At 40.0% G+C, this 16,013-nt stretch overlaps 2 protein-coding genes across 2 annotated transcripts in view; one reads left to right on the forward strand and one right to left on the reverse strand.

Moving 5' to 3' along the window:
• LOC127044053 (uncharacterized) overlaps positions 1–16,013 on the reverse strand; it is a 449,887-nt gene that overhangs the window by 316,758 nt on the left and 117,116 nt on the right. The window lies entirely within an intron of this gene.
• Positions 1–16,013, forward strand: part of KCNH8 (potassium voltage-gated channel subfamily H member 8) — a 355,845-nt gene that overhangs the window by 216,270 nt on the left and 123,562 nt on the right. Inside the window, exon 7 of the mRNA XM_050938322.1 lies at positions 9,898–10,055. Coding sequence (XP_050794279.1) covers positions 9,898–10,055 — 158 coding nt within the window. The remainder of the gene's footprint in view (positions 1–9,897; positions 10,056–16,013) is intronic.

A 16,013-nucleotide genomic window follows, 5' to 3' on the forward strand; every position in this document is an offset into this window, starting at 1 on the left:
CAGAGAAGACTTAAAGAACTTGGCTTGTTTAGTCTAGGGAAATGAAGACACAGAGGATATGAATGCTCGCTCTAAATACATCAAGGGGTGGGAGAGAGGGAGAAGAGCTATTTAAATTAAAGGTCAATGTTGGCACAAGAATGAATGGGTTTGAACTGTCTGAGTAAATTTAGGCTGGACATTTGAAGGGTTCTATTCAGCAAAGGAATTAGGTTCTAGAACACTCTTCAGTAGTTGCAGGCAAAGAATCTGACTAGTGTTAAGATGGAGCTTTATACATTTATGGAAGAGATTATATAAAACAGTTGGCTGTGATAGCAGGGGACTTGACTTGAGGAGCAAGGAGATCCTGCACAGTCCTATGTTACCAAAAGAAATAAGAGCACATTTTAATTTTAGCATTTCTAAATTTGTTTAGAAAGTGAGGATTTTTTTACAAATGCGTGGTCTCAGAGTTCTTTGTAGTGTCATTGACATATTTCTCATTTAAAGAAATGTACATACTTGCTGTGTTATCTCAGGAAACAAATATTGACTTGCACTTGCATTGACTGTGACAATATTACTAACTGAATCTGTTTAAACCTAAGTGTCCCAGTTGCTAATTTCCTGAATATTATTACTGGGTAGAGAACTATGGACTGGATTTACCAGATATCTCTGTCTGTGTAAATTATTTATATTGCTTAAACATGAATTTATTGCTATATATAGTTTTTAATTAAATGCAAAAAACTACACTAAGGCTCCTCCTTCAATTGGCTTTCTGAGGGCAGGCACCTTTGTCCAGGTGAAGCCTCATTTATTTCAGTGAGGTTCAGTGTAAGCATGGGAGCCAGTTGTAGAATCTGAGCCCACAAATGTACAGTCAGAGATTGCAGAATGTCAAACTTAAGGTTGGAATCGCAACCCTAACTGCTCTTTTTTTATATATGAATTATAAGGTCTTTAACTATGTGAGCACATCAGAGTGTTCAAATAGTGCATTGTAATAGAAAACAATTTTTACAACCTGACATGCAGATGTGTTTCTTAGATTACTAATGATCAAAAAATTACATACTGTATGCCTGAGGGTGCAGAGAGGGGCGGCTCCAGGCCCCAGCACGCCAAGCGCGTGCTTGGGGCAGCAAGCCGCAGGGGGGGCGCTCTGCCAGTGCCGCAAAGGCGGCAGGCAGGTTGCCTTCCGCAGCTTGCCTGCAGAGGGTCCGCTGGTTCCGCGGCTTCAGTGGACCTCCCGCAGGCGTGCTTGGGGTGGCAAAATTCCTAGAGCCACCCCTGGGTGCAGAGCTAATGTTGTGCAATGGACTTTAAATTTAAAGCATTTTCTGATTGCATGCTTAGCTTTGCAACCTAAATGTTATCATAATATAGTATTGCATTTTATTTCCTAAGATTATTTTTAATTTTTTTACAGAACAGATTAAAATACGTAGAAAGTATTTATGCTGATGTTTCTTCAAAACTTTAAGACAATAAATAAATACATTTAAACAATTTAAATATATTCATTGCATCTCCATAAAAACAATGTACAGGGCAGCCTTTGATGCCAATTCAATTCTAAAATGGTGTTCCGGGTACAAGAGGTGACATTTCAGTAGACTAAATCCCACAACATGTACAGCTGAGCTTTTAAAAGAAACACAGATGAGAAGCTGCTTTTATTCTTTTGAGAGAGAATCTGTTCAGGTAAAGGCTGAGATAGTTAATGGTGTCAACTTAGATAGCGGCTGTGCACTGGAATGAACTGCTAGTGTAATGCATCAAATTCTGAGGTAATCAGAAAAGTGCTGTGTCAGCTGTTTTCCCTTGTTTTCTCCAACACAAATACTGATTGATTAATTTTGATTTTTTTTAAATGTTCATGAGGCAGTCATATATTGAAGGGGAAAGCATTTTGTCTGAAACCACATGATTTGATTACAGTGAAGGAGAAATCAGTTAGAAGCAAGGATCATTTTTCAAAGAGAGAAATGTTATTGAGGTACATGATTAAAAACATGAATGAAGAGGGAGGATAGAAAAATATTTATAATATAAAATCAGCAAAAGCACTTGGCAAAGAGGTGAATAATTTAACACAGGTACGTTTGGAGCTCCATGCTGGGACCTATATTTTGAATACAAGGGGATAGATTGTTCTTTCACTGATTCCAATCTTACATCAGTGTAATCTCCACTGGAGTTCTCCTAATTTTCAGTGGTGTGAGTGAAGAAAAACTAGGCCTACGATATTTCACAAGAGTCAGTATCTCCTCAGCACAACACAAGCTGTGATGCTGCTCTCAAAAATTCTGTTTTAAAGTGACACTCTTTGGAGTGATGTAATTGTGACCGATGCCTAGAATGGACCATGCTAAGAATACCACACTCAGGACAGACTGCAAGAAACAGGACAGACACACCCCCAAAACAGGTATTTTATTCTATAATTAGATTCACCAAACCAGTAACAAAAAAGATTTTGTAGCACCACAGTGGTTAATAAAATGCAGTCCCCTTTCAGTATTCCAACCCTTGGTTCCCATTCAGACAAACTGGTCTTGTGTGATGAGAGGTTATTGAAAACCTAATTAACCATGCATGAGGTTCTACCAGTCCCAAAGGATCAGACATTTGCCCCAAGGTTGATATGTATCTCAGATCTTACCCAAATATCATGCTGTCAGCCAATCAGTAAACTAATTGATGAATTTATTAGTAATAAAAAAAGAAAAGAAGAGAGTTATGGAATGTTTAAAAGTTCATATACATGACAAATGATTGCAATGTCCTTAGATCAGGTTTGTAGCAGTAATCAGTGAGTCTGCTGGGTTGCAATAGTCTATCGGGAAACTTCCAAAAGCCATTTATGGCTGCGTGTAGAATACGGACACTGCATGGATCTGTATCAATAGGTATAAATATCAATGTAGATAGCGAGGCATAGCTTAGGTAAGTAGAGTAGAGTGCCCTAAATACCTGAACTCCCAGGGTATATATACTCTCATGGCTTTCTACATGCCCAAGCAGTGCCTCCTACATCTCCACGGTTATTGTTAGCAATGTAGCGTCATGCTTCCTCCCTGTTTTTGTAGACTTTCCCTGCCATAGAACAAGGCTTTCGTGGCAAGGAGCTGCTTTATCTTTTCCCTGCTTCTGGTGCCTTTCCTCCTGCATGTAGCTACACACTGCAGTGACAAGTGTGGACATAGCCTGCCTTTCACTGTGGTGTATAGAAACAACTGCAGAGTCTGTACTCTACACACTGGCATTGTGCACACATAGCCAAAAATTCAGGATGGTTACACTTGCAGCAATCACACCAGGGTACTCTCTGCCTCCAAGATGCATATCTTCATATTGCAATCCATCCAGCCCACAGATGCTTTCATATGGTTTATAGTTGGTCAGGGCCATTTTCAATGTCAAGTCCTCCCCTCTGGACTTTTAACCTCTCCCAGGGTCTTCACAAAGGTCATGGCAGTGGTAGCAGCACAGCTTCACCATTTCAGAGTAGTCGTCTTTCCATAACTAGACGACTGTTTCTCAAAGGTGGATCTTACAAATAAATTTACTCTGCAGTATTGAATCCCTTAAATCTATTCAACAGGATAGGCTTAGAACTCAATGAAAAAAAACCCATTGTCACCCATACAGAAAATAGATTTTATATGAGCTACCCTGATGTTCAGGGCTTGCTTACCAGAAGACAGATTTGTTACCGTAAACAAACCTAATTTCCCAAGTTCAGATAAGACCATAAACTTCAGCAATAACATTCCTGGAACTTCTGGGCCATCTGGAGGCCTGTGCCTTTGGGGCACTGCACTCCTGTTTTTATATTGGTTGCTAGGATGGAGTCCCTCTCTACTCGTGGTGCCTCCTGCTGGTTGCTCTGGGGATCAGCTCAATCTCTTATCTGCATGCTCCTCAGTGGGCCTTCCACCTGTCTTCTCTTTGTATGTGGCCCCTCTCACTCTTGGTGCTACTGCCTCTGGTCCGTGGCTCAGCCCTCCAGCCATGTCACTAAGTCCCTCCCCTTCTGGAGAAATCAGTCTTTTTGGATGAGGTGTCCAGCTGGAATCTACAGTGTCCTGAGCAATTGCCCAGTGATTGGTAGGGGAACCCAGGCCCAGCTTCTACACTGCGTTCTATCTCAGGAACTCTATAACATGCAGCCTAGCTCTGTATTCCTTTGACCTTGCTGCTGTTTCCTTGAGCTTCTTCCTCTCTAACTGGCTCCCCCCAGGTTCACCAGCTTCTCCACTCCCTCTTTTCAAGGAGCCTGTGCAGCTTGCCTTCCTGCAGCCTCAAACACTCCTCCCCCTTTCCATGGAGTGACTCTCTGGCCCTGGTTGCTGCCCTCTACTCTGTAGCCAGCTACCTGACTTTCTACAGGCCCTGTCTACTCCTGCCCAGATGAGGCCATTCCTCCTCAGTTAGCTCCCTGGCTTGCAGCCTAACTAGTAGGTTGGACCCATTTGGCCCCACTCAGCTCTTGCCAGGCCAGTGTGGGGTACACACACCATCACCAATGCTTCCAGGTGTGATTGAGAACTGCCTCACTTCCAATAGACACAGTCTAGACAAAATAATGTCCATTCCACCAAAGATTTTGGAATCACTCAACTGATGGGCAAACCTAGATAAAGTGTGTTCAGGAGTTCCATTCACACCAACTCCCTTCACTGTGATCATAGTCTACTAGATCACACCCTTTATGCAGAAGCTCTAAGCTATGGATCTGGTGCATATCCCATTAAATCCTCACCTCAGCCACGTACCTACCAGGATTTCAGAAGATGATAGCCAATAACCTGAGCAGACACTTCTGCCAAGATCACAAAGTGGGAGTACAACAACTCGACAGTGAAGAAGGTATTTCTTAGTGGGATTATCCAGATGTGAACCTCTTCACCACCATTACCAACAGAAAATGCCAGTAGTTCTGTTTGAGGGCAGGTCTGGGTCCTCATTTGTTAGGAGACACCTTCCTTATTCTTTGATTGAGAAATCTTCTATATGCCTATCTGACTCAGATGGCTCAAAACCATTACCAAAATCCAACAAGACAAAGTCAGAGTCGTTCTAATAACACCAGCCTGGCTGAGACAAGTTTGGTTCCTTTATCTAGTTTGCCTCTCACTTCACCCCTCACTTTCTCTACTACTAATACTTGACCTGCTGACCCAAGACTCGGGGAAGGTCCTTTATCCCAACCTTGTTGCTCTGCATCTCAAGGCTTGGCTCCTAGATGGCTGTCAGGGATAGAATGTACTGTTCAAGTGAAGTGCCAGAAGTATTACTGAATAGCAGGAAGTCACCTACTAGAAAATCAGACCTACAGAAATGGAAGAGATTCCACCAATGGTACACACAGAGCAGGTTATCGCATTTTTTGGACTACCTCTTTGCTCTGAAGAGCTCTGGACTGTCCTTCAACCCCCCGCAGTACAAGGATTTTCAGTACTTGCTCACATTGCTATGTCTTGATTCATTAATGGATTAACAAATCTCTTCCCACATGTCAGGGAGGACCTACACCTTCAACTCCCTCTTGAAACTTCTTTTAGAGCCATTAACCTAATTTAAAGACTGAATCCCCCAGTACTATCTTTTACAAGGAAAAGTATCTCTTAGACCACATCCTTATTTTCCCCCAACATAATCTCAGATTTTCATAATAATCAGGAAATTGAACTCCCAGTCTTTTACCTTAAGCCTCACCAGTCCAGGGAACGAGCTGCTCTTCATATCTTAAACACCAGCAGAGCTTTGGCTTTCTATCTAGGGCTTCTCTCAGATTGTTTCCTTTGACGACAGAATTAAAGGAGCTCCTGTATCTACCCGAAGACTCTGCAAATGGGTCTCTGGATGTGTTCTATCTTGTTATAAGGCTGCTAAATTCGAAGCCCCCTTGTAGAGTTATGGGCCCCTTGTACCAGATCACATTCTACATCAGTAGCTCTGTTGAGGAATGTTCCAATAACACAAATCTTTAGAGGTGCCACGTGGGCTTTGGCTCACATTTTCTCACGGCATTATGCTCTAGTTCACCCCTTTAGACAGAAGCTGCCTTTGGAACAGCTGTTCTTCAAACAGTCTTAGATCAAGTTTCTAAGGGGGTACTACTTGGGAGTCACCTGAAGTGGAGAACCCATGAAGAAATTACTCAGAGAGTTTACTTAACTTGTACAGTAATTGGAGTTCTTTGAGATGTTTATCCCCAAGAGTACTCCTGCACCTTCCCTCCTTCCCCTCTGCTTTGGAGTCTTGCCTTGAGACATTGCAGTAGAGAAGGAACTGAGAACACCTTAGCCAGCATTCCCTTATATACTCTTATTATGGCACACGAGGATAGCTACAGTGCATGGGTGGACTGAACAGGCACTGCTACCAAAAAATCTCCGATCAAAGGTGCATGGGGTTTATGTGCACCTGAAGTGAAGTATCCATAGGGACAAACATGTGGAGGAACTCCAGTTATTGTACAAGGTGAGTAATTTCTCCTTCTCATACTGCAGGCCTAGGACAGTCACAGGTAGGCCTTTAGCCTCTGCCTCTGGACCATGATTCTTTTCCCTGGTGTAAGAGAACATCTAGCTAGTATGTTGTGGCTTCCTCCTCTGTTTCTCCTTCATACTTGAACAAAGCTGCTTACACTGTCTCAACCTGTTGTGCTGGTTATAGCAATAACATTATGGAAATATGTTTGCAGTGTTGTTGTAGCACACTATTGGTCCCAGGAGATGAGAGGGACTAGGTGGATGAGGTAATACTTTTTATTAGACCAAATTTTTTGGTGGAAGGGACAAGTTTTCAAGCTTCACAGAGTTTGACCTGAGGAAAAGTTCTGTGAAGCTTGAAAGCTTGTCACTCCTGCCAAAAGAAGTTGGTCTAATAAAAGATATTACCTCACCCATCTTGTCTTTCTCATTATAGAACTATGTCCCTTCCAAAGCTGGCCAAGCTTGGAAACAATTAAACAGAAGACAGACAGAGATAAATCAGAAAGAGGGAGAAAATAGGATGGCATGAAATGACACACAGTGGAGGAGGGTAGCAGGAATCACAAACTTTACATCCTAAAGGTTGCTTAGAATACAGTCAGTCTTGGAGTTATGGTCCGATTTCTCATGGTTCCAGGTCTGATCTTTAGATTCCTTAGTGATTGTTTGGATGTATGAGAAAATTCCCTCAAAGTTCAAAGGCTAAAATACTGTCTTTTCAATTATGATAAAGTACTTGTGAGTCTCTCTAAAATGTTTAGAAAGAGCATGATCAATTGTCATTGTCCCGTTAAAATGTGCAGTTAAGACAGTATCTGATAGGAATTCCTTACCATTTCAAGAATAGTAAGTCCCTTGCTATTCTAATCTGTAACCTTGTAAAAACCCTAGGAAATCATCTAACGACACAAACTCTATACGTACTCTTTGTTTTGTGCTTGCCTTCGTGAACAATTCTTATATGAAATTTGTTTGGTTAGAACAAACCCCCTGCCATTTTTTTTACCCACTTTGGCTCAGCAAAGATATTAAAACTCTGTCAAAACTCTAACAGCTTGTACACCCAAGGGATAAGGAGCCCAGACCTTTCTCTCAAGGACTATTGGCCTTTTATCCTGTATGAGACCATGGAGGCCCAGGCCTTTTTGTAGGCTGTGGAAGTATTTTACCTTTTTCTTTTGGACTACTTTGACCCAACCCCAGTCTCCTCTCCCTAACAGGTACAGCTGGAGAGCTGTACCCCAAGTCTAGAAACCAGACAACAATCATGATGCCATCCAGAGAAGAATGTCCAAGGCAAGAGAGTGACCTCTACACACATCCCCCGCAGGGGATACCAGAGAGGTACAACCTATATCAATCCCCCTTAAATTATAGGTTTTAATACAGTGGTTAGTAGCTGTTTGGCTCAAATATTTCCCTGCTACCTATTTTGATGTATTTAAATAGAAACCTCTAACACCACATAAATGCTTAATTATTTTGCCTCTGCATAGATTTCTAATTGTTTTGATGTATTTAAAGAAGAAACCTTTAAGGTAATATAAATGTTTAATTGTTTTCCCTTTGGCACTCACGTTAGTGAAAAGCAGATCTTCCTACTAATTCCTCAGCAATCAGATATAATTGTTCTTGATTTTCTAATTGCAGAGCTTTCAAATAAATCAAAGCACAGGGGGAAAACTTTTAACTGTCCAGTTTTGCTTCTCTGTTGTCCGTGTTATATGAAAGCCCATAGATAAATACATGTTGGGGTAAAGCTCACCTGGTACTCCTTTTACAGCTTTGCTGGTAATGCTGCTTTATGTATTGAGCATTGGAAATCTACACTTCAACTTTGACATCTGAGAGGAGTTTGTTTCTCATTGTTTGCTCAAGCATGCTGGACGTTGCATACATCTGTGGTGGACTGAATTAAAAAGGCAGAGATAAACAGTTTATCAGGAATTAGGAATTGCAAGCACATGATGCTCCATGTGCATGCTGTGGAAGAAAAGTGTTTAATTCCTGAATGTTCCCTATAAAGCAAGAGAGCCAACTACAGAACAATCGTCCCAATGGGAACTAAGAAAAATAAAAGTTAAAATATTGGGGGAAGGGGGAGTATGAGGTGTGCGAGTGTGTGGGGGAGAGTACTGAGTATGTACATATGAACCATAAAATTCGAGACATACTTACAGCCTATCTTCATAACTTTTTCATATAGTTTATTGGGTTGGTGCAATTTTGTTTCTAAACTGCCCTACTCAATACACAAGCTACATGTATCTAGGGAAAGGAAATACTGATATTTCGGAGCAAAATTTCCTGAGAACTCAAGGGATACTAGCCTCTGGTATTTTGTGTGGTTTTTTTTTTTTTTACTTGACAATAAAAGTGAGCATACCTGTGTAATTTAGTCGTAATGGACCGACATATGGGAGACTTCTCAGAATTCTTAAAGCACTATGCACATTTCTGGTGCTGTAAAAATAAAATAATAATAATACCCTAAATCTGTGGCAGTGCTCCTTTGAGATCAGTAGAAGTTATTACCAGTAGCTCTCATTAGCATCAGTAAGAGCTATGTGCATAGCTCAAGGGCAAGATATGGCCCTCGTCTTTTGGGAAGTGAAAATAATTTGAGACTGAACTGTCAAGATCTGAACTTTTATTTGAAATGGAATGTGTTTTAGCATGCCATGTCAAAATAATCTCTGTGTTGACAGACATGCAGCCTTAAACAATGAAAAGGAAACAAAGTGCACAAGCCACCAAATTCATATTGCTTCTGATATCTCTCCAGCCAGTTCTTTTCAGATGACTCAGCACTTTTCTATTTTAAACAAGTGCTTTCTGTTGAAGAGGATATTTCTTTTGGAATCCTGTGTTGGGCAGTTATAGGAGAAAGTTGTAATAAATTAGATTTTTTTTAAAATTAAAAAATAGTTTTTCCCCTGTAATTAATAAAAGAATATTTTAAAGTAATTGAATTACATGTATCGTGGCTTCATATTTCTCAATGACAGGCACAGTTATTACAATGAAACTGTGATCCATTAAAGAAAAATAGTAGGTTTGGATTCAGAGGCTTTTCTTTATTATTTTTTATTCAATAAAAGCTCCCTTTGAAATCGATGCAAATAATGCCCTAGGGCTCATTCCTTTATACACTGACGTATGAGTAACTTTACTCCTGTGACTGGTTCAATGAGACTAGGCAGGTATGTAAAGTACATAAGTGTTTGTAGGATCAGGCCCTTAGTAAGGATTAAAGGAAAACTGAGTAAGGACTTCAAAATATTACCCTGTGTCTTTCTTACCAAGCATTTGGAAAATAGACTTACTGTCCTGACTGACACTGCAGTCAATATGAAGCAGGAAGTACCTGTGTCTAATTCTGTTTCTTCTCTTTGTCAAGCAGATATTATTTTAAATTTCCGAACAACCTATGTCAGCAAGTCTGGCCAAGTTATATTTGAAGCAAGATCTATTTGTATCCACTATGTGACTACCTGGTTCATCATTGATTTAATTGCTGCACTTCCCTTTGATCTCCTTTATGCTTTTAATGTCACTGTGGTGAGTACTACACTTGCATTCTATTAACAGTGTTTATCTCAAGGGGCCATTTTTGCACATCAGCTTTTTTTCAGTGGGGACAGGGAATTGTTATATTGTCATAAGCAAACCAGGGAATTGCAGTCTAGAATAAATTACTGTAAGGGGATGTGCACAACTAGTTGAAAGAACTGGTTGAAAGAGTAGTCATCAACTGTTAGCTGTCAAACTAGGAGGGTATATTTAGTAGGGTCCCTCGAGGGTCAGTCCAGGGTCTGGTACTATTCAATACTTTCATTAATGACTTGGAGTGGAGAGTGTGCTTATAAAATTTGCAGAGGACATCAAGTTGAGAGGGGTTGGAAACATTTTGGCAGACAGGATTAGAATTCAAAGTAACCTTAACAAATTAGAGAATTGATCTGAAATTGACAAGATGAAATTCAGTAAAGATGTGCAAAATACTTCAGTTAGGAAGAAAAAATAAAATGCACAACTAAAAAATGGGGAATAACTAGTAGTGCTGAAACCGGCCTGGGTTTATAGACCATAAATTGAATGAGAGTCAACAATCTGATGCAATTGCAAAAATGGCTAATATTCTTGGGGTATTAACAGTAGTGTCATCCCGAAGACACAAGAGGTGATTGTCCTGCTATACTCAGCACTGGTGAGGCCTCAGCTGGAGTATTGGGTCTAGTTCTGGGGCCACACTTTAGGAAAGATGGGGACTAACTGGAGAAGAAAGCAACAAAAATGATAAAAGGTTTAGCAAACCTGACCTATGAGGAAAGGGGGAAAAATGCATATGTTTAGTCTTGAGAAAAAAAAAAAAAGACCTGAAAACTGTTTTCAAATATCAAGGGATGTTAAAAGAGGAGAGTGATCAATTGTTCTCCATGTCCACTGAATGTAGGACAAGAAGTAATGGACTTAATCTGCAGCAAAGATGATGTAGGTTAAATATTAGGAATAACTTTCTGGAATAGGCTTCCTGAGGATGTTTTCGAATCCACATAACTGGAGGATTTTAAGAACAGGTTGGAGAAACACCTGTCAGGGATAGCTTATGGTCACTCGGTCCTGCCTCATCACAGGAGGTGGACTTGATGACCTCTTGAGGTCCTTTCCAATCTTACATTTCTATTATTTGCAATTTTTCTTCTCTTTCAGCACTGTGAAATGTTTTGGTCTATGGTACCAAAGGGATAAATCAAATGCAGTTGTTGAAACATATTTAACAGCTCAGCCATAGGCATCAAATTGACAAGAAGCCCATCAGTGGTGCAGTGGTCCTATTGAATTCAGTGGGACTTCTAGTGGAGTAAGGTGCTACTAAACCAGAGTAAAGGGATCAGAATTTGGCCTGTAGGAAATTACTAAGCAGAGCCAAAGTGTCCTCTGACAATGTAACAGTGAGTTGGGCTCTTACTCAAGTGACAAAATGTCAGCCAGACAAAGAAGAATTTTGAGCAGTATTAAAGATAGAATGTGAAGACAAAATAAATCGAGCTTGTGACTTTTTTGCTTCTTTGTAATGTATAAAGAGAGGTAAAAATGGTCTTTTATGAGACTTTTTCCTGTTTCTTTTAAATGAGAAATTCAGCTCTTTCCTAAACTGCAAGTCTTTAGTGCCTTACCAATTTTAACAAAATTAACCAGTGCTGGCAACTGAGGTCAGCAATGGATACATCTGAATTAGGTGCTGAAAATGCCTTACTTATCAATGTAGCCAAGGGCAAACTGTGTTCATCATTTCAGAAGTCCACATGGAAGTTAATCCTCTTCAGATCATCAATTTCTGCTCAATACCTCTTCTCTGATTTTTTTTGAGAAAGTGTGTTCCATACAGATGGAGAGGCCCAGGGGGGAGAAGAGAGCTGGACAGGACCAGGTGAGGGCTATATCCTCAGCAGAGGGCCTGGTTTCAATAGAATTTGCCTGCAGTTCTTGTGGCAGATTTAGATTCTTTACTTCGTGCGTGGTTATAAACTTATGCTTAGAGTAGAGCATTCAGCAGAAACTCAATATCTGACTTTGGAAAGATTTTAGCAGAGATTTTCCATTCTTGTGGGTTTTTCACATAAGAAAACTGGGTGCTTAAATGCTTAGCATTTTGTAGTTCTTAGGATTTTGTCCTCCCAGGAATGGACACACACATCTCTTGTTAGTATTGAGAATTACACATGTAGATTGAGGGTAGAATAGATTAGAGAGCAAAGCTAGCCAAGCCCATGAAATTGATTTAATTTAATTAATGCATATCTTTGCATGAACAAAAAATATAATACAATATTTACATATTAATTCATAAACAAAATTCAGATTGAAATATCTGTCAATAATCTTTATTCTCATATCTACCGCAAATGGAGAATTTCATTTAATTAATGATGACTTTCACATGTAGCAAAGTTTTATTTAAACTGAATTGGTTGACCCGTGTTGGAACCTTCTATAAAATACATTCTTCATTTTTATTCTCTTTTAATTCTCTCTCCTTAGCTAACCTCCCTTCTCTGCCCGTCTGGCATGTTAAGAACAGACAGTCTGATGATTGTGCTGTAATTTTAATCCCAGCTCAGTCAATGGGTCCAGGTTTTAATATCACAGTTTCTACAAACAGTAGGCATACTAATGCATTAAGCTACCAATCCAGTTTAGCTCAATGCATTATAATTGTGCCAACGAACATGAATGTCAATGAATTTTATTTCCAGTCAGAAATTTTCATCGCAACTTCTTTCTGAATGAGCCATTCCAAAGCCTTTTCTTCAAGGATTATTTTCAAAAAGAGAACCATCACTATTTTAGTCTGTACTGTAATCTGAATAAAATATTTCCTTTAAACTCCAACTGTTGGCATCAGGGTAGGGGAGGATCTTTATCATAATGAATTCTGTGGGGAAGAACCATTTCCCAACAATTAATTTTTCTGTTAAAGATGACACAGTAATACAAATGATATAATAATTTGATTAGTTCAGATCTAATCTCAGTGGTTTGAGCATTGGCCTGCTAAACCCTGGGTTGTGAGTTCAATCCTTGAGGGGGCCACTTAGGGATCTGGGACAAAATCAGTGCTTAGTCCTGCTAGTGAAGGTAGGGGGCTGGACTTGATGACCTTTCAGGATCCCTTCCAGTTCTAGGAGATAGGTATATCTCCATTTATTATCATTATTATTATATCTGTCCTTCCTATCATGCCTTTTATCATTTGTTTGCGGTGGACAATATTACAGTAACCAATAACTTAGTAGGCCACTGAAATTGTCCTCCCAGTGATTCTCCATAAGATAGGTAGTGAGCCATGGCTCTGAGCCCTGAGTAAGGGACAGTGTATAGCTGTGTTGCCCCAGGAAGTAATTGTGACTCATAGTCACAGCTCGTCAGTTGCTCCAGGGATGAAATAAGATCTTTCATCTTTTTACAAGGTGCAGCTTACGTTTCCACCCTTGCCTGACCCAGCTCCATTGGCTTGTGCATTGTGGAGCCTGACCCAAGGACTTGTCCACTTAGTCCCCACTCTTCACATACCCCTTGCACCAGGATTGCAAAAAGGGAGTTGTAGGAGCTAGGTGTGTTGATTCTGTGTCAGCTGGGGGATGCTGCCATCTCAGGGTTATCCCTAGGATGACCAGATAGCAAGTGTGAAAAATTGGGACAGGAGGTTGATGGTTATAGGCACCTATATAAGACAAAGCCTGTATAGGACTGTCCCTATAAAATCAGGACATCTGGTCACACTAAGTATCCCCAGCAGGGGATTTACAGAAGGTTTCACTCCCTTTGTACCACCTCAATTGAGCAAAAGGAGCATATCATGGCAGGGGATTGGCCAGCCTTATCTTCTCATTTAAGTCGGTCTGTTCAGATCCTTAACTGTATTTGTGGCTCTTCTCTGAATTCTCTCTATTACGCAGTGGCCATTCTAGTTTTGAGAGACCTAGGACTTTTTAATCTTGGGCACTCACTGTCTCCCCAAACACGTCCATGTTTTTATCTGCTTTGCACTTTGTATAGTTATTTACCTCTGTGCAAAATTGGTATTTAGTGCTAGCAAATCAGAAATCTGAATATTACACTAGTAGTAGTTTTCTACACTCATTTTACACACCATTTGTTCTAGGGTAAATGACTATCCCCGGTGCAAGGTGAACAGCTAACAGAGTTTCTGTGAGAGTTTGGCCTGAAAGGAGAGTGGTGGTTTTGTGTTCAGAGCTGCAGGTGCAGTCTTGATCTTTTTTTTTTTTTTTTTTTTTTTTTTCCTGAGTGATTTGTTCTAAATGTCTGGCTTGATTCAGGGTTTGCAGGTATCCCTTAACAAGGGGGCAGAGTTGACCTAGTTTTAAAAGCCTCTCACTAGCAAAAGTTGGAGCAACTAGGAGCTAACTGTGGAGTTTATCTGAGAGAGTAAATGGAAGTTTAGTATGGGTTTCCCCTCCTCCATCCCCCACCCCTCCCTACACACACTTTTTTTTGGACTAGGGTCTAGGAAAAGAATACAGTGATGGCTACTGAGGCAGCACTAAAAACTGACCATAGGAGATACAGAAGATGACTGGATGCAGCAGCTGTAGTATGTATGTTATCCTTGAGTGGGTATCTGATGGAAGCTACTTAGTGATGACATGTTGTCTGGTAGAGCTTATGAGAGAAGACCCAAAATAGCTAATGGTGGTGATATCTAGTTAAGTAAAAGGTTTGTTGCACTGGGGAATAGGGAGGAGAAAAAGGCAGAAGATGGGATATCGAGGAAGAAAAGGGAAGCCAGTCCCTGAAGAAGAGAGGAAGAGATGATAGAGACATCCAGGGACTCAGTCTAAATGAGGCTGATGTATGGGAACTGTAGTGTAGACATACCCTAAGGTGTGGAGTGACTGTGACCGGGCGTGACTCATCATAGTGGTGCCTCCTGCTGGCCATCCTGGGGATTAGATTAGAGTCAAGAGAATTCCTTCCCAATTTTGTATCAAATTTAGCAACTTCATTTCTCATCTCTAATCTCCTCAGTAGTTCGAGGCACTGAAGCCTGCTATTCTTTCAGCTTATGCTGCCTTTTGCTAAACTTCTGTCTTTGTCATTGCAACAGAAAAGTTTAACCCAGCTAGTCTAAATTGATTAACTAAATGTAGAAATTCAGCTAGCTTTGTATTTGTGGACAAAGCAAATTTAACCTGGCACAACTATGAGTGCTGATTCTTCACTTTGTCATTCTAAATTTATTATAGAGAAAATAAAGCTGCCTGCTTTCATCTGAGATCTTTCAATGATGGATTGAACACAATGGAAGAAAAAAACTTGGAATAACTAATGAGAATATTCAGTGTAATTATACAAGATTTATTATGCTTATGTGCAAATTTATTTTCACATAATTTCAAGACGTGGGTGTTTTAGTCCAAGTAGAAAAATGAAATTTTTCTAGCCAACATAAAAAGAAATGTATTGTTTCATCTATTGTTTATTATCCAGTAGTGTTCTCCTTTTTTTTTTTTTTTTAATAAAAACAAAGCAGTCAAAGTTCAGAATTTAGTCACAATTTACCTGTGAATGAACATGGAAATCAGCCTTTTTTTTAGCAACATGACTTATGCCTGGGGATTTTTTTTAATCTTAACAGAACTTTTGCCATGATGTAGTTATGGTTATGTCTGAATTAAAGCATCTATACCTCAGCTATATTATCATTATTTGCTTGTATTATGGTAGTGCCTGCAGGCCCCAATTAGAGGTGAGGTTTCTGTTGTGCTAGGCACTGTAAATACGTATAACAAAAAGGACTGTTCTTGCCCCAAAGATTTTTACAGCTGTCAACCACAGTCCTACAAAGACTTACTCACATGCTTAACTTTGCAAACAAGTAAATGCAAGGAAGGAAGGAGGACATGGGGACAATGAAATGTATGTTTGGTATAATAAACAGCAGTCTCAGTATGCACACAGACTGCCTAGCTGTTGTCAGATATTATTGATTGC

The sequence above is a fragment of the Gopherus flavomarginatus genome, chromosome 2 (genome assembly GCF_025201925.1).
Source record: "Gopherus flavomarginatus isolate rGopFla2 chromosome 2, rGopFla2.mat.asm, whole genome shotgun sequence".
Classification (NCBI taxonomy): domain Eukaryota; kingdom Metazoa; phylum Chordata; order Testudines; family Testudinidae; genus Gopherus; species Gopherus flavomarginatus.